Here is a 19039-nt window from a genome sequence, read left to right as displayed (position 1 = left end):
TAAAAAAAAACTTGTATGAACAGAAAGCATTTCTCAACCACTGGCTCATCAAAGCCATTTTTATAGCCTAACCTATCATAACCCTGTATTTTTAAAAGATGTTTTTACTCTGAAGTAATTGTAGACATAGAGGAAACTGGCAAAAATATATCAAGAATTCCAGTATACACTTTACCAAGATTCTTCAGATGTTTGCATTTTACAAAATGTTTTCTCTCTACTTTTCCCTAAATCATTTATTAGTAAATCACAGATGTGTTCTATTTCCTTGTAACAAGCATGCATTTCCTTAAAATAAGGAATTCACTTGCAGAACCACATCAAATTTATCTAAATCAAAAATTAACATTGATATAGCACAATAATCCAATGTGCAGACCTTACAGAGATTCACCAATTATCCAGTAATAGCCTGTACGCAAAAGAAAATCCAGTGCTAATCACTGCATTCAGTTGCTACGTCTCCTTTAACAGGGGACATCCCTAGTCTTTGTATTGCATAACACTGAGATTTTTGAAGAATACAGGCCAGTTATTTAGCACACCATCCCTCTAAGTGTCCTCAGATTTAATATTGTGTGCTTTACACAGCAACGCCCGGAGGTAAAGCTTAGTACCCAGTATGCCAAAGCGTGCAGTGGACTAGTTCCACCCTGGCAACATAAACACTGACCATTTGCTTACAGTAGTGGTTGCTGTCCACCAGAAATCATCAACCTGTTTCCCCACTGTAAACTTACGACTTTACCAAGTGTAATCTACAGACTATTTTTTGGAGAGATGATTTAGGTCATATTAGCGTATTGTTATGCCTCCAGCACTACTTATAGCAAGTACAGACGATTCTTTCCTCTATTCTTGAGAGATCTTTCCAAATTCTTAAGAAATTACTTCACTCAAAAACTTGCATTAATTGTAAATGTTTTAAAAAGCAAAAATTGTATCTGCTTGTTTTGTTTCCTGCAATCATTGCTGAAGTTCAAAAAAAAGGATAAACTATTGATTAGATCTTCTACTTGGTGCCAAAAATCCTAATGACACATTTCTGTTCAGTCCTATCATCACTAGGTTGTTTGGCATGTTCTTTGAATACACTTGATAACCTCCCCTTCCATTTCAGTATTTGCCATGCTAAACAAAAACAAGTAACTTGGTAAGTGAATTCACAGATATTGGAGAGGTCTCACAATTTTTTTAAAATAGTTTATTCTAGAAGAAGAAATATTAGCTACATTAAACCTTCTCATTTGATTCCTGCCACATGAAACAAATTTTATTTTGAATGAGACTAGTGAATTCATTGGAATCAGTGACCCGTTAATGTACAATTAAAACTTGTACATAAGCTCACGACTTCACAAATTCATGAGCTTTAAGAAGTCCCATATTTTGCTTCTTTGCTTCTTTTATTGTTGTTCTGGGGACTGAACATCACTTGTTTAAGACCCAGAGCCTCCATAATACATCTCTTTACCAAATACCACACTGCCACTTCGCTTCTGGCAGCAGAGTCAAAACAGAAAATTCTTCTCCAAATCAAGCATAGAAAAATGAAAACATGAGTTTGGATTTGCTCAGAAATAATTAGAAACTTTGGGGTGGGGAAGAAGCATGAAGTTTCTGCCTTCCCCTCTCCTAGAGGCCTCAACAGAACAAAATATTTCAGCACATAAGCACAGAGAAAGACATTACCCTGACTTCTGAAATAATCGCAAGTAAAACTGCACAAGCAGCAGGTCTAAATCCTATAACTAGAGTACTTCAGAACCTCAGTGAAACAACAAGCCCACCCCCAAACCCATGCAAACATTTTTTTTTACTAAAGGAAGATTATTATTTCACACACACACACACCCACAAACATGCACATGCACACACAAAGATGCATACATCATATAGAAAGTATTGGCCCATTAACATTCTGATGGCATCCAGTATGGGAAGATATAATAAATTTATTTTGATGAATGTTTCTGATGCACAGTGGCAACAGTAAGACAGACTTCTTAAAAATGCCACCAAGTTCTCCCCCCAGCATGCATATCCAAATGACAGCCACACATTAAATCTTTACATTTACACTTAGGCGCGCACATACCAACATTGGCTCACCGTTCAGCAGATGCAGACTTTAACCCCAAAAGGATAGGGATCCTTGAACATCAACTTAGGAAGAAATTTCTAACTTTCCTTTCTAATTTAAATACATGCCTCTGTGGGATATGAGTAAAGATGGTTGAGGTTGGATCAGCTGGAAGATCACAGAAGCATATAAACAGCATTGACTATTTTAAGTGAAACCATTTTAATAGACAGCTGGTTTAGGGCTCAGACAATGGAACACCAAGAAGAAGGCTTATTTCCCTCCTCCCTCCATAGTAAATCATGTGTCTGTTCACTGTGAGGAAGGTAGCCCACTATGACAGCAGCAACGACAACAGTGGCTTAAATAAATCAATGTGTTTATCAGAAGTGAGGAGAGGTCTGCTCCATCGATGGGATGGGAGGCGAAGAGAAAGAATATAAAATATTTTATTTAAATAAATCAATTGATGGTGAATCAAGTTGGGATAGGTAACCTAAGAAACAAACAAACAAAAAAATACAATATCAAATAGAAGGTCATGTTTAAATTATTCCTGACAATGGCAAATAAATCCCATAAGGCATCAGGGTTGCTTGTAAAGAATGAAAAGTAAAATGGGCAGCAGTACCAACTTCAAAAATTTGATGAAATAAACAAGCAAATTTTCAAAACTGCATATACTTAGAGCTGATTTACGTCTGTAATATGCTTGCTTCCCTCCTCTAAACACCAGCTTCTGATAAGCAGACAGAAAATAATGCACCCTTTTTTGTGCTCTCTTTACTTTCAGAATGAGAGTTTTTTCCCCACAATAACTTTTTCATAGTTTACCTAAAGAACAAAACAGACATTGCTAAACATTGCACACTTATATAACAAAGGTACTGGAAATTTTATTTGTGGACGATAAGATGTCAGCAATTTCAATTACTCCACTACTAAATAACATGAAGCATCTTTGAAAATCAATCAGCCTAAACACAAAACCTACCTCGGTTTGCCACTATGTTAGAAGGTATTTGTGAAGCACAGGGATTTCATCTCCACTTTTCTAAAATATCATTGGGTCTTAAAACTCAGTTGAAACTAACTATGGATAAAGGCCACACATTAAAAGGAAAAATACACAATGACCATACACCAGGGTCACACTTCAACAGAATACCAAAGGGAAATACAAATTTCAGTATGAGTTTTCTTTGTTTACTTTTCTAATAGTTTTAACTCTTTATGTCGCAAGTCAAAATAAAGAGAGGGAAAAAGACCTTTAACTTTGGCTCAGTAAAATCTGAAGCATTTTTAGGAATAAAATGCTTTCATTATGACCCTTAGGACTTACAATCAAACAATGGGAGACATACTAGTTTAAGAAAAAGAAGGAAGAGATAGAGAAAGAAACTCCCAATTTCCATTTATATCAAAACAGTCACCTCGCAAAGATGTCACTCCTTTTCCTAGATCCAAAAGTCCAAACCCAATGTGCTACCTTATAAAACAAGCTAACAAATGTACAAAGTACCTCCTTCAACCAGAAGTGAAACGCCCCCCAAAATAAGAAGATTCAATAAGCCTTTGGCAGCAAATTACCAATAACCACACTAATCAAAAAATAGTATGAACATCTATAAATCACCATACCATAATGATAATTACATTTAACCAACAAGTTCCACTGCTTGTCATTTCAAAAACAAAAAGCACTGCTGACTAATATGGTTCTAGAAATTTCAAGAAGGTGAAGGAGCACCAATTAAAAATTAAATCATGACAAAAATAACACTGCAAATCTGACATTTCATAAACAACTGTGTCAAACAGCAATGCAACATTAATGGTGAGATAAAATAAAAAATCATTTTGCTTCAATTAGCAGCTTGGCTACTGGTGAACAAATTACCAAGATGTAATTTCAGCTCAACAGCTAAGCAGGCCCATTTTCAGAAGTGAATTAGCAAAGTCGCAAAGGAATGATATCATATTCAATATGCTGTTCAGTTAAATCACAATCCTGAATAAAAAGGGAATGTGTACTCATAGCAGTTAAGTTCTAGAATGCCTCGTTTGTCTCAAAATCAAACTCCTCATATTAAAACACCATCAAAAAACTAAATCCTTCTAACAATTTTACATTTCTTTTTCTGGAAGTAATAAAAGATACTTCACTCACATGGTATCTACATTTACATCTGTATTATTAATGTCCTTAGCTCTGTCAACCTGAAGAAGCAATAAAAATAATAATAAAATAACAAAAGCAGCTAATTTATTAAGCAGTTAATACATGCCAGACACTATTCTAAGCCCTTTATTTATTTATTCATTTAATTCACACAACATAGCTATAAGGTAGGTGCTATTATTATTTCCAATAGTTTTATTCCAGACACTTACATATTGTAATTACTCACTAAGAACAAATCATTGTTGTTCAACAACTATGCAAACAATTCGGCAAGATCCAAACATTCCTTTATCGCTCTCAGCAATATAAGTAGACAGAGGACAGACTAACTGTACAGTCGTACAAGTTCGATAAATGCATCCCTACTAATATGTTCATTTTTAATGCTGTTCAAACATTCACAGGGAAACAGCTCTAGCGTAAATATCCCCGAACAAATGGCTGTATATTATCCAGGAGGGAGCAGTTGGACCGCCAGACTGGGGAAGTACTAGGCCATCTGGCTCCAGCAATCTCTCCAAAACCATCAGCTTTGTTTTCACCCCCAGACTCCAAACAACACATTTTCCACTGTGATGAGTTTACATTTTCCCAAACACAGGTCCTGATCATGCATAAAAATTCCAAACTTCTTCATTCTTCTCTGTGCAAGGAAATTTAAATCACCTACATTTTTGACATGTTACCAAAGGATTGAAAAAGCTGCTGAAATAGGCCCCTGACTACAATCTTGTTCATCCTTTTTTGTTTGCTTCTCCCAAATATCTGAAAGAAACTGTGCTGGCCTAGTGCATTCTTTGGAAACCTATCGTTACACTGAAAACATGTTTATCTACCAACGAACAACTATGAACTGAAACAACTGCTAACCAAATCTACATAGCTGTGACAGAATATAATGAAACAATCAATAGGAAAAAATTGCACTTGCTTCAATAACTTAAAGTACCAGGAACATCAAAACAAACATATAAAGAAGTCTAGCTGGGAAAAGAAATCAGAGCATATATGTGATTATTACACCTTGGAGCCCTCTGCCCCCACTGTGCTGGGACATTTTTTAGGCAACTGCCTCCTATCTCTTACCCTCAAATCCATATATACAAGGATGTGTGACCACACTACCCTCCCCTTTCAAAAAAAGCTTCTGACTGGGGGTCAGGGTGCAAGGAGGGCTGGAGGAGTGTTTTGTTTTTATGGATTTATGAAATCTAGTATACTTTGACTGTCACTAAGTATACATCGCTTTTAAAGCAAGATGATAGGAAGCCAGGTAAGTTAAGGATTTTTGATTGCTAACTATTTAAAGATAAATAGCTCATGGAAGCAACAAGAATGTAATCATATTTCAAACACTACATGAACAAGTGAAATGAGGCATATTAAACCTTAAACCTTCCCCAGCGGGTTCATTGCAGCTTCTGGAGGAGAGGGGGTTTCTGGATGCAACAGCCATAAACTTCTGGATCTTACAAGGCTCTCTGCAAGCTCACATTAATAGAATACCAAAAACAGCAAAGACACAAAAACAACCTATTTTTAGTCCAGCTAAACTTGGTTTTCAACAATCCTTCCCAAACCCAAGCCTTTTATTTCCTAGTTGGTGGACAAAATTTTTAAACATGATACCCTCTACGTTTTACAAAAGACCCTTGCTATGAGTAAGGAGCTTAAATCTTAGGCATTCACTTCCAGGTAGAGTCCAAAATTCAGAGTCATTACCCAAAATAGTCTAATGAGACACTCTGGAGGTGTGAAACACTGTGTCATCCCAACGCATCTTGGTTGATTGAGTACATTTCTGTCTGATTTCAATGCTACTCACTCTTCCCGAGCTCAGGAGCTCTATGTTATGAAAATGTAGAGTACAAGGCTAGTTTTGGATTTGCTCACTCAAGATCGCTTTTTTCATTTTCATGTCAATTTGTGAATTAAGGATACGATATCACACACATAAAGCCGCATCCCTGATATGAAAAAATGATACAATAAGCATGCAGTTAACAGAAGACACCTGACAATGGCTAGGAATTCCCTCCACAATCAATGATTTTTGTTAGAACTCATCACACCAAAAGTTATTCCATTCTACACTTCAAACATCAAAATCCAGATTCTACCAGACAGAATTTCACAGAGGAAAAATATTATATAAACAGCCAGCTTATATCAAGACTCGCTCCTGATTGACAAGGCCACTATATATTTAGCTAAAATTAAAAATTTAAGAAATTTTAAATCGGACTTGCTATTTAATTATCATGGCACAAAGTCAAACAAGTTGAGGACCTTCTAAAGCAAAGCTTCATGTAAAGCATGGCTAAACATATATCATCATGTAACAGCTAGAGAAAGTTTGTTTCTTCACACCGACTTATCCGCCTGTTTTGGCAACTACTGAGTTAACTATACACAAAAATCTAACTTACTTGCAAAACTCTCACAGCACACAACAACACAAGCAACTGGATAATGAGCAGGGATTGGCTTTCAAAGTGAAAGCTATAGAAAGGGCAGTTTCTCAAGCAAGTATGATAAAAGTTAACAGGTAGTCCTGAATTATCCCTTTTTCTTTATTTGTTTTTAACATAATTATTAAAGGTTTTCTCAGGTCATTCTCTCAAAAACACACAATTACTTGTGTTTATAATTCAAACTTTTAAGATGCCACTTATACTAAATGACTTTTCATACCTGCTGTGATTGAACATAAACAATATCTTATTCTTGTTCCTCTTTATCTCTCAATCTCTCTCCTCTCCCTCTTCATTTCTCCATAGAATTTATGATGATAATAAGAGGTCACAGAATGCCTTAAGCCGCCGTTTTTCTTAAGCTCTATGACCTTGTTAGTAAAACGATATTTGATGTATTGCTTTATAAAACATCAAAAAATTATTCTCCTACCGCCTTCATATGATAGTGTATAAAGCCACTTCATTTCTTAATGGGAAAACCAGTATTTGGTGACGCTCAAATAAAATATATAAAATAAAATTTTGAGGAAGTTTAAATCAGAGAGAAGTGAGTCCCTGCAAGCAGGCCCTTGTTTTGTGATCTTTACAACAGTTCATTTCCTAAGTGCTGCCTGTAATTTAACAAGTAAGTGATCAGTGTTATTCATGCAAGCAGGCCTCATGTTCTGATTTGTGTGTGTGTGTGCCTTTTATCATATATAAAAAGTGAATCCTTAATGTGTATGGAATATGAAATAGAGTTCTTGTTTTCCTCCCTCCCCCGCTTCCCGCCCCTCTTGTAAATCCTCTGATGGGAAGGTCAGGAAACGACATCTAGGCTACCACAGACAATTTTTGAAAAGAAACTCTATCTAAGACCTTTTTGTTTTGATATTGGATTTTGTGTTTCTTCTGGCAGGGAAAAAAAAAATTTTTTTAACAAAATACAGTGTTCATATTAAAGGGAATTATCCTATGTAGTAATCAAATCCATCAAAGAAAATAGGGCCAAAATTGAAAGTATAAGTGCGATTGACTCTGACTACTGAACTATAAAACAATTCAAGAAAAACAGATAAAATTGTTGGCAAATCACATGAATAGAATAGATATTTACTTATTATTATTTAAAAAATATATTCCATATGACTTGTTTTCTACTTGTGTCACAGTGAAATATGAGAGTAATAATCAAAACTAGCTGTTATTAAACAAGCTCTTGCTGAGTATATTTTAAAACTCACAATATTATTCATGTACATTTCGCACAAAAAATATACGCTATGACGTATCTAAAGGCAATTTTTAAATACGTATGCCTACTCTAACTTGAAACTTTCCAAGTCCGTGTTTATGAAAAATCACCTCCTTTACTTCATGAGGAACATTTAAAAATCACAACCAAATAAATACTAATCCTCTTGCTAAACTGCTGGTTGGAGCATAATGCCTAACTTTTCTCATGGTTCTGATTTCTCTCCCCCAACCAATAAAGCTGTCTTCTTTTTTTTTCTTTGCTGCTAAACCTTACCTAACCAGCTACTTAATTCAAAAACTAAACTTTTTCTTAAATTTAAGAAGAAGAAGAAAAGCTCCTGTACCTCATTAAAATGTCAGGCCTCTTTTCTGACTCGGCTCATAATTGTATCTTTTAAACCATAACTCAGCCTAAATGTATACTGCCTGACACCCAAGTGTTGGGGAGCTTAAGAAAACGCCCTCTATGTACCTTTAAGACTGCAAACTCACTCTTGCTCTCTGGCTTCCTGCCAAACTGGGAGGCAAAAAGCAAGAGAGTTTTTACAAAATATCTTCTGACAATTGTGGCTCCCCCTTTTACCCTACCTCCACCACCATCCTCTTCTTAAAATAATAATAATAAAATAATCTGTGGAGTGTTCATCTGCTTTCTCAGTACATCCCACCCACTCCTAGAGAATTCCCCTCTGCTGCGGGGGAGGGGGATGGGGGGCAACCCCTGCATCCTCTGCCCTCTGGAGCAGGCCTGGTTTAAGCTCAAGCTGCAAGGGGGTGCCTGGGCACCTTTTGCACCCGCCCCCTGGGGCTCCCCTGCCAGGTCAAAGGAAGTTCAGCCCTTCTCTGTGCTCAGTACCCCTTGCTCTTCATTACCGAAGTCTGAGGCTCCCTTGCAGGAAAGGGGTCTTGCAGCCCTCTTCTGTACCGGGCGTTAGCAGGGGTGAGGGGGGCCAGAGAGTGAATGGACTCTGAGGAGTGTGGCTTGTAGTCTGCCCCAGCTTTCAGAGTCCAAATCCCAGTGCCCCTGCTGCGGAGCAACCAGCTTGCTGACAACCTTAAGGTCACCCTGTGACACGAAATCAAGAAACTTACTTGTTTTGTCATGGAGTCAATGAGGCGCACGTAGAAATCCTGCTCTGTCCTTATCCCTGGAGTGGAGGGTGGGCGTGGATGGAGGAAGGAAGAATTAAATGAGAGGGGATCAGCCAAGAGGGAGGGGAGCAAATAACAACTAAACAAAACAAACACACATGTGCACAGAGAAACGGGTTCGGAGGCCAACTGGATCTCGCCCTGTCCTGGGAAATCACTGCCGTGACATCTTTCCCCCAGTGTCCAGACAGCAGCCTCTGGCCTGGTCCTAGCACCTTCTCTGGCACTGCAGCTGGGACAGGCTCACTATCCTGCTCTTCTGCCCTTGCAAGAGCCCCTCTGTGCTGCCGGAGTCCTCACTGGCCATGGCCTTCCAGGCCTCCTCATCCCAAGGGCCTTGGACCCAGTCTGTCTGCTTGAAGGAACAGGCCTCAGGAAGGGAAGGAAGAATGAAAATAGCTCAGCACCTGCTTAGGCTTGTTTTCTACCTGTGACCCTAGGTTTGTGCAGGGACCCAGCAGGCAGTCCTCAGGCTACTCCTTGGGTTCTCCTAGGGTAAAACCTCCTAGGTTGTAACTAGGGCTAGGCAGGCCCACCACCAGCTTGACAGTCTGACTAGCAATGCTGCAAGCTTTTATTCACCTGGAGCTCCAGGTGACCCGTCCCAACCCAGAACTGCAGGGTGCTGGCACAGACCCGGACAGGAGCCTCACCATTGCTGTAGAGGAGCTGGAGCCGGTAGTGAATTCCATTATTGGTCTTTTCGCTGTTGGCTTCCTGGGTTGCAGCAGGATGCAAAGGCACAGGAGATGCCAAGAGCGGTTGAGAGAGAGACAGAGATCGGCATGAGCCAGTTCATCAAGTTACAGCAACTTCCCCCAAACCTGGATCTCCTCACCCACCACCCAGTCAGTCCCCAGAGAGCAGAAAATGTAGCCAACTGTGCCCTCTCCTCCATTTCCACGTGGTCCCCTTCCAGAGAATTCTGTTGGCGTGACTCTTCCCCAGGGCCTGGGGCTCGCTCGGACCTGGGTAGTCACAGGCAGGTGATTCGAGGTCTTCAAGGAGGACTGGCACATCCGTGGTGCCTATGTCTGGGGCTGTGGAGCCAGCATGCTCCTCTCCAACTACCGGGGGACTCCTCACAATTTTTTTTTCCATCTGGGATGGGAAATGGCTTGGGGGGCCCCTCATATGGGAGTGTGTTTTAGATGCTTCGCACTCACAGAGGAACGAGCCTTCCCAGGCGCCTGGGCCTGCTGCGCCGCGCCCACTTACTTTTTCCTTCTCCACGAACCCCACAAAGGCTGTCCGCTCGATCTCCACGGGCTGGCCCTGTCTGTCGTAGAGGGCCAGGACGAAGTGGAAGAAGTTGGATTTCCTCAGATTGGAAGGCGGCTGCTTCTCAAAGTGAGCCCGGGCCAGACCCACCCCGCTGCGGCCAAAGACGCAGAGTTAGACCACAAAGCCAGACGCCCCAGGCCCGCTTTCCCCTCCTCGCCCCGGTCCTTGCCAGAGGCCGACACGCGTGTCCCCGCAAACACCCACGGCTTCTGCCCCCAACTCCTCTGTGAGCTGCCCTCACGCCCTTTCAAGGTCCCCGGGGCGTAGCGGCCGAGGGGACCCGCGAGGCTCCGCGCATGTCCTCGTCCTCCCTGCCGAGGCCAGCGGGCCACCTCAGAACTAGCCACGAGGCGTGAAAGTTTGGTCGGGGTTCGCGCGCAAGACGATTTTCTGGAAGCCCCTACTCCGGTTGACGCGCGCCAACATGGAGCCGGCGAAGTGACCGCGGACTAGGGTATCCCCGCAGTTAGCGAAGGAGAACGCACACAAGTCACATTTCCCGGGAAGGGGCTCGGCCGGTAGTTCCTGCCGCTCACCCACCCAAGTCTTGTGTGCCCGCTATGTGGACAGGTGGGAAGGGACGGAGGCGCGCTGGCCTTCCAGCCGCCACTCTGCAGGAAACCTCTCGCGTCCCAGCCGGCGGGCAACGAGCGCCGAGCCTCAGGAAGCCGCACTCCCACACCCAACCCCCGGGAGAAAACCGAAGGGGAAGCCGGGTCCAAGGGTGGGTCGCCAAGCTGTCGGAGGTGGTCGCTGTGGGAGAGGGGACGGGCTTTTTTTTTTTTTTTAAGACTTATCCCAACAAACTTTGGCTGTTGGACAGAAATCCTCCCACTCGTGCCGTCGCTCCTAATTGCCGCCGCCGGGGAGGCCGGCGGAGTGAGGCCGCCAGGGGCTGCGGACTGAATCTCCTCAGGGCGCCCGACTGAATCTCCTCAGGGTGCACAGCGGTCGTGACTACGGGACCTGCCCGACACCGACACCGGCGTGCGCAGGCACAAACATCACATACACGCCAGTGACACACACACACACACACACACACACACACACACACTTTCGCTTCCCGCCCGGTCACCCCGCGCACTCTCACTACCGACCGCCCCCGACCTGAGATTCAGCGGCGGTGGGAACTGTGTTGGGGACGCTTGTCCCCTCCAGCCTCGGGAAGGTGGGGGTGAAGCGGGCACCTTCCTTCTTCCCCTTCCGCACTCTTGAGTGTGGTCAGGCCTGAGACCATCAGAGGCCCCCACTGTCCCAAGCTCAGGTGGCGGGCTGGGAGCATACCAAGGGGGCCATTTCTCATTCGGGACCAGGAGCTCCCAGGAAAGGGGCATGAGGTGTGTGACCAACAAAAGTTCGCCCAGGTCAACCTCCAAGGGCAGTGCCTCCAGATCACACAGGCTGGCGGCCCCGAAGCTGCCGGTGGCAGAGGGGCTGGATGGGGCCACCGGGACAGAGGGTGGGGTGTGGGGTGGGGAAGACTCTGAGGAGGTGTTGGAATAAAAGTTGGGAGTTGTTGCTCTCCGTGTGGACTAAGAAAAACTCAACGCTGAAGAGACAGAAAGGGAGGGAGAAACTGACAGGGAGAAACCAGAGAAGACTCGAGGCAGAAATGGGGAGAGAAAAGCGGGGAGGCGGCGAGGAAAGCTCAGGAAGGGGACGGAGTGGAGTGGGCAGCAGGAAGGAGGGAGGAAGGACAGAGGAAGGGAAGACGGACAAAAGGGGGAAAGACTGAGGGAACGAGAAGAAAGGAAGACGGAAGGAAAGAAGGCAGGGAGCGAGCGAGGAAGAATGAAAGAAATGGAAGGAGCGAGGGAGGGAGGACGAAGAGCAGAAAATAAGGAAGTAAACGGGGAAAGAGAGAAAGCGAGAAAAAGAGAAAGAAAGAAAGAAAGAAAGAAAGAAAGAAAGAAAGAAAGAAAGAAAGAAAGAAAGAAAGAAAGAAGTGAAGGAAAGAAAGAAGTTAAGGAGAGAAAACAGCAAGAAAAATAGCTGGCCGGAAAAAAAAGCGTGATCACAGAAAAACATATACACAACATCACGCGGGCGAGACGCCTCTTCAGGGGTAAAACAAAATGAAAACAGTCGCGAACGACTCAGGGGAAAGTGCCAGCCAAGCGTTCCCGGGGCTCTCCGGCCGGCCGCTGGCGACCCAGGCGCAGTGGCCGGGAAGCGCCGCGCCCGGGAGGAGAGCGGAGCGGCGGGCGCTGCCGCGCGGCCCAGCCCTGCGGCCACCGCCGCCTCCCGGCTGCCGGCTGCAGTCCCCAGTCCGCGCCACCTCCCCGGCCTCGCGCACGGCTGCCGGCCGCGGTCCCCACTCCGCGCCACCTCCCCGGCCTCGCGCACGGCTGCCGGCCGCGGTCCCCCCGCGGCCCCCACTCCGCGCCGCCTCCCCGGCCTCGCGCACGGCTGCCGGCCACGGTTCCCCTGCGGCCCCCACTCCGTGCCGCCTCCCCGGCCTCTCGCACGGCTACCGGCCACGGTCCCCACTCCGCGCCGCCTCCCCGGCCCCGCGCACGGCTGCCGGCTGCGGTTCCCCCGCAGTCTCCACTCCGCGCCGCCTCCCCGGCCCCGCGCACGGCTGCCGGCCACGGTCCCCCCGCGGTCCCCACTCCGCGCCGCCTCCCCGGCCCCGCGCACGGCTGCCGGCCACGGTCCCCCCGCGGTCCCCACTCCGCGCCGCCTCCCCGGCCCCGCGCACGGCTGCCGGCCACGGTCCCCCCGCGGTCCCCACCTCTGCGCCGCCGTGTTGGCGTCGAGCACCCCGGCGCCCTGCATCCACGTCCGCACCGCGTTCATGCCGCTGCCCAGCGGCTCTTCCTTCATGCTGCTTCCACTCCGTTGGATGCTTTCCTGAATCCCAAACATGAAAACAACCTTTTCTTGTGGAAAATCTCCTCCCCCTTGAAAATATTGAAAAAAAAAAAAGCAAAGAAAAACGCCAACCAGAGATTTTTTTTTTTTTGAGACGATGAACTCGCGCTAGAAGATCAAGGCGGGCTGGAAAGCAAATTTTTTTAAAAAAATTGTAAACCTTCGCTCAAAACTGAGCGATAACCAGAAGAAAAAAAAAGAAAAAAGGGAAAATCCAACGAAAAGACCAAAATAAAAAAAATTAGAGATGTATGCTTGGCTGTTGGGGTTGTTTGGTTGGTTGATTTTTGGTTGGGGTGTTTTTTTTTTTTTTTTTGCGCTTTTTTTTTTTTTGTAGTGGTCACAGGCCGGTGCAGGACAGGAGGGGCCTTTTGTAACGGTACCTCCACTTGCAGAAGCAGGAAGAAAAAAAAACCTGATGGCAATTTAAGAAACAATAGGCTCAACTCGCGCTGCCGGCTTTGCTACTTCAAGTGTCATTTTCCACAACCAGGCAAGTTTTTTCCTCTCTCTCTCTCGCTCGCTCGCTCGCTCGCTTTTTTCCCCCCCTCCTTCTCTCCCAACCAAAGATGTTTCTTTCCTTTGCGCGCAGAGGAGGACGCTGGTCGCCAGACAGAGACACCAGAGCGGGTAGGGGGAGGGGAGAGAGGGGAGGAGGGGGAGGGAAGAGATAGAAAGAGAGAAGAGGGAGAAAGAGACAGGGGTGGACCCCGCTGGATGGAGATTCTGTTTTCTCCCGGCTAAAATAGAAGTGATTTGCAGGCTTTCCCTATGGAATCCAGTTTGACTGTCCCCAGAGCTAAACACGGGCACACTAACCCCAACGGGGAAGGCGGGGCCCGCGCCCCGGCCCCGCCCCTCATTTGCATAACGTCATCCTTCCGCCTCGCCGCGGCCAATCGCGGCTCCTGAGGCGGCAGGCTCGGCGCGCCAGGCCCCGCTCCCTCATTAGCATCCCACTCCGGGCGGCGCGGGGGAGCCAAAGTTCCTCGCCAAAGTGGCGAGCGAGCGCGCGCGCAGCGCCAGGGCTGGCGGCTGGGAGAGGGGACCCGGGACGGGGAGGGTGTCCTGCCCAGGGGTGTGAGCTGGGGAGGTCTTAGTTTCCAGGCCACGGACAGTCCTTTCGCATCCTCGCTGCGCCCAGAAAGCGCTTCAAGGCACACTGGGTGCGCCCTCCCAGGGACGGGGCCGCGTCCTGCTCCGCTGTTCCGGGGACGTCGGGGGGCAAAAGCGGAAGGAGTTGGGATAGCCCTGACAGGAAAAGTAGGATGCGAGTCCCAGGTGTCCACGTCTGCGCTTTGAGACCGGGGCGATAGGGTGGATTGGAGGTGGGCGAGATTGAGGCTGGGAGCGCGTGGAGGATACACCTGAACCCAAGACCCCCGCGCGCGAGGCACCGTGGGTCCCTCAGGGAGTGGAGAGTCAGGACGGCCTTCAAACTCACTTCGCGCGGCCGCTAACCTCGGGTCTCTGGGCGTTAGACGCTTCTTTCTGCCGCTCGCTCGCTCGCGCTCTCTCTCTCTCTCTCTCTCCCCCTCTCTCTCGCAGTCCTTAAGAGGTGCGAGTGGTGGAATGAATGCGCTCGTTGGAAGAAGGGTGGGGTGGAGGGGATGCACTGGGTGGTGCATTTTAAAATGTTCTCGAATAAAGTGCTCAACCCGTCGGCCCCCGCCTCAGAGTGGTTTCTTTACCGAAGCCACGACCACGTAGACGGTTTCTGAGTGGAAATAAAGAGTGGGGAGAGAAAATGAGAGAGCAAAGAAGAAAGGGAAAGACGGAGGGGGGCGGAACTGAAAAGAAAGAGAGGAAAAAAGAGCAAGAAGGGGGAATGGGCCTCCTGCGTGAGTATACACGCCTGTGGCTGGCCGAGGAAATCACTGCATGCTTCCGGGTAATGTGCCGCATCATTTTTTTTAGCAGGTTGTAACCTCTGATAAGCACGTGGTCAACTTCTGTTTCACTACCCCCCAAGGAGCTCCCTGGCTGCAGACAAACCTGCCAAGGACTCCACCAGAGAAAATTCTCTGCCACATATCCAGATCCCCTTTCTGCAGGGCTTCCTCCGCCCTTTGATTTAGGAAGCCCACGGAGCCAGAGAGTGAAAAGCAGCAAGCCCTGGCTAAGTGGAGACAGGTAAGAGTTATGCTCTGTGCTTTTGCCAGAACAGGGAAGTGGAGACTCTCCTGGATGCCAAAACTGGATGAAATCATGTGCTCCAGGTGTTTGGGTGCGTGGTCAGCATCCTCAGACAATGCTGTATCCGCAGGCCACTCTGCAGACCGTTCCACACGGAACCCTTCCGTGCCTGCCATGCAGGCACTTTCTCCCTGCAACCATCCTTAGCTCCACTTCCTCTAAGACGTTCCTGAAGGAGATGGTCAGACCCGTTGGACTCCCGATAGCATCTACCAGGGCTCCCAGTTCAGCAGTATATGCCAGCGGAGACACCAGAAAGGGTGTTCAGTTTGTGGATTGGATAAGGGAAGTCATCCTTCTCCATCTCTTTGGAATTTAAGTGCAGTTTTAAATTTCCCAAAGCTCCCTGCCTAACCCAATGCCCCTGCCCTGGGGTCCACAGTATCAAACCCATCCCCTGCCAGGAACAGATTCTTCATTGAGAGTAGGGGATCAAGAAGCAGAAAGGACTTTCTTGTCAATGGGCCCCAGATGGCCCTTGCATAAGACCCTAGCCTCTACTTTAACTAGCTGTAAACCGTCTGCAGGACTCCAAGCCGAGGCCAGTAGGGCGCATAATCCAGTGATGGGCAAGGTCACTGCCAGCAGCTGGTGCAGAAGGTATCAAGGAAAAGGAGACAGCCACTCTGGGGACCAAAAGCAGCAAAGGACACACAACAGGTGCACTGCTGGGTGTCAAGCTTCTATAAATCTCAAAGCATCTGTAAAGCATGTGTTACTGGAAGCTTCTGAAACCACGATCCCAAATGAGAAATTGGCAGAGAAAGAAGTCCTTAGCAGCCCATGTCCTGCCCCAGAGCCAATCTGTTCAGGAACTAACTACGAGGGAGGCAATTTCCACATCTGCCAGGCCAGAGAAGGAAGAGAAATGCAAGAGGGCAGGAGTCTTTTGATAAGACTTATTCCCTCTGGCTGTGCAGACAGCCAACACCGTCCCTGGGACCATGGGTGCAGTTTATTTGAATCAAGCAGAGTATTCATAGCTTTTCCTCTCAGTGTCCATGTGCTTTCAACCTGGCTTTCCCATCCCATATTAGATGCTTAACTAGGAAGAAGGGAAAGGTGAAGATGAGAAAGAGACACAGAGAATGAGGGGCAGGTGGGCAGAGGAGAGAAAAACTAGGAATGGCACCCAGGCCAACAGAGCTGCAGTGTTGTGGTGGATAGTCATCCTCCCACGAATGTGGAGCCAGCAAGTGCAATGTTAAACTTTGAAAGAGAACCTCTTAAATGCGTTAGAGTGTGTCCCTTGTATGTTAGCACCACATCCAGGGAACAAGCCAGTGTGGTCAGGGCTAACTGTGACGTTTATACTGAGACTGGCTTCATCTTTTCCACTTTCTAGTCCCAGCTCCTGTGAAGAGATGTCACTTCTGTGAATGGAATTGTCCAGGTTCCCCAGCCCACGTATAATTTGATTTCAGTGTGGTTTGTACGCCAGACACCGAGCTCAGCTGCCTAATCACATAAAAGGCTGAAATACAGATTGCCAGGCCTTGCCCAAACCTGCAGCATCCTGGGAACCTGTATTTGAGAGTATTTGGAAAGTGCTGCTATCAGGTACAACGCGTATCATCTCTGAAAGTAGGAAAGAAGTGAGGAAGAGCCTGAGCCTGGGGAATGAGCTTGCGTCTGGGAGGAGCCATTGAAGAGACTTGGGGAAGCCTCCTGCCCAGCTTCTCAGAGTTAGTTAGCCATCAGGGCTAGTGTGCACAAGCCCGCGCTGCTCCAGATGGGAGGCAGAGCAGCCCGGCTTTTGGGGTCTCCCCTGCCTGCTGGAAGGAAACTCCCACCAGGTGAGCAGGTTTATGGGCTTCCCCGTCCCACATGGAACTTCTCCCTGGCTTTCCCAACCCTGCTCAACACGAGAGGAAATGAATTGCTTTTCCTAAAGGGCTTCAGTCACCGCAGTAATGTCTGGGGTGTTTGGGGAGAGGAAACACATCCTCTCCCCTGAAGTTAAGAGGCCAGCTAAATCCGGCCGAACCGGGCCAGCGGGGGCGTCCCAGGGAGGGAGGGAATCATTTCTGCTCGCCCGCCCCCAGGAGGCCAGCCTTGGGACTTGTCCCTTAGAAATTTCCCCCATTCTCAGTTCCGCGGGTGAGAGCGCTCCCCTAGAACAGCCTCGGCCTGTGGGGAGGGGGTGCCCCTTCCCCTTGCCACTTGGTCTGGATGGCTGCCAGCGAGGAGGGAAAGGGCTAAAACGCACCCCCAAAGTTCTAGGCAAACCGGGCGGTAAAGCGTGAAGGCGCAAAGTCCTCCCGCGCCCGGCCGGCACCAAAGAAAGCCGGCCCTGCAACTTTCAAGTTCGGGACGGAGGAGGGCAGAGACCGAGGCGCTGTCCGGAAAAGAAGGACAGGAGATGGTAGCGGCCGGGGGCTGTGGGGGCGGCAAGGATCAGAGGGGCAGCCCTGCGGGGACCACGGACGCGCCGCCCGTAAATCTCTGACCCTTTTGTCTCTGCCCTCCAGCCGCCGTCCTGGGGGACGCAAGGGACCGTCAGCCCTAGGCTACACCGGAAATCCAGACACTGACCCCAGCCCAGAATTCCCGAGAAGGCGGCTTCCAGTCACTTCCAGTGCGTTGGAGCACACCTTCGCCCAGTAGTACCAACGGGGAAGCAGAGAAGTGCAAAGGCAACCCGGCGAAGGACACCTGGGGTGGGAGGGGGGTGCTCTGTAGCAGGAGTGGGACTTGTCATCAGAACCAGAAACCTAGGGGTCGGGGATCCCACCAATCTTTCCGGGAGCGAGCCTGCCGGCTCTTTCGGGTTTCCCCCGGGGCGGTCCCAGGTAATAATAGATCCCATTTACTGAAGGCTTTACGAGCATGAATTCACAGAATTTCCACCACTGACGTGGAGAACCCTCCCATCTTACAGGTGAGGAAACTGAGGCCTTGTGAGCGAAATGGAAGAAAAACAACAACAAATGTGTCCAAGGCCACACTGCTGAAATTTCATCAGAGCCCTTGCCCTTGGCGTTGGCGCAAACCCACCCACGCAGCGGCGGTGCAGATTTCCTGCCCTCAAATGCTCCTTGGGTCCCTTGACTGTCTGAAATCCGTCTCACGAAAGAGAAAGGAGCGAGTACACACTTTGTCCCCTTAGAACAGGACGCGGAAGAGAGAAACAAAGGAGGGGGGAGTTCTGAGAACTGTACCGACCGAATGGACACTCGCGCGGTCAGAGAGCCCACGTGCGGGGCCAGGGAACGGGGACGCACCTCGCGGCCTCCCATTAGCCGCTTCTCCCAGGCTAAGATGATGTCTGAGAGCTCAGGCAGCCCACCTGCATGAACGCGACCTACACCGGACTTAACCGCCAAGCCCACGATGCCAGTCAGAGAACATACATTTGGACACCTGCTGATGCGCTTTCTTGAGAGCGAAGAAAGCTCGGCAGTGGCTAAACATTCGTGGCTGGCTGTAGGGAGAATGATCTGGGGTTCGCTATCTGACACAGTCTCCAAGTCTGAGACTGCCCTGGGGCGGGACCTTTCTGCACCCAGCGGCTCTTGCAGGAGAGCCGGGTTCCCTCGGAAGATGAGG

At 47.8% G+C, this 19039-nt stretch overlaps 1 protein-coding gene and 1 long non-coding RNA gene across 5 annotated transcripts in view; one reads left to right on the top strand and one right to left on the bottom strand.

Moving 5' to 3' along the window:
* The window catches only part of EBF1 (EBF transcription factor 1), a 398831-nt gene extending 384740 nt beyond the window's left edge, over nt 1-14091 (bottom strand). For 3 of the 4 annotated variants that reach the window (XM_004587484.4, XM_036496965.2, XM_012927679.3), the window contains exons 1-4: nt 13155-14091; nt 10352-10508; nt 9787-9850; nt 9074-9129 (exon numbers count right to left, since the gene is read on the bottom strand). In XM_004587484.4, the coding sequence (XP_004587541.1) occupies nt 9074-9129; nt 9787-9850; nt 10352-10508; nt 13155-13288 (411 nt within the window). In that variant the 5' untranslated portion in view covers nt 13289-14091. The remainder of the gene's footprint in view (nt 1-9073; nt 9130-9786; nt 9851-10351; nt 10509-13154) is intronic. The other variant, XM_004587485.4, reaches the window with a different exon arrangement.
* Nucleotides 14092-17743: 3652 nt separating this feature from the next.
* On the top strand, nt 17744-18571 carry LOC131482682 (uncharacterized). Its single transcript, XR_009247234.1, has 3 exons — nt 17744-17855; nt 17962-18068; nt 18372-18571. It is a non-coding gene; the product is annotated as an uncharacterized LOC131482682 (long non-coding RNA).
* The last annotated feature ends 468 nt before the right edge of the window (nt 18572-19039 follow it).

This window comes from Ochotona princeps, chromosome 19 (assembly GCF_030435755.1).
Source record: "Ochotona princeps isolate mOchPri1 chromosome 19, mOchPri1.hap1, whole genome shotgun sequence".
Lineage (NCBI taxonomy): Eukaryota > Metazoa > Chordata > Mammalia > Lagomorpha > Ochotonidae > Ochotona > Ochotona princeps.
Note: the sequence above shows the minus strand (reverse complement) of the source record. Positions and strands in the feature narration are given on the sequence as shown.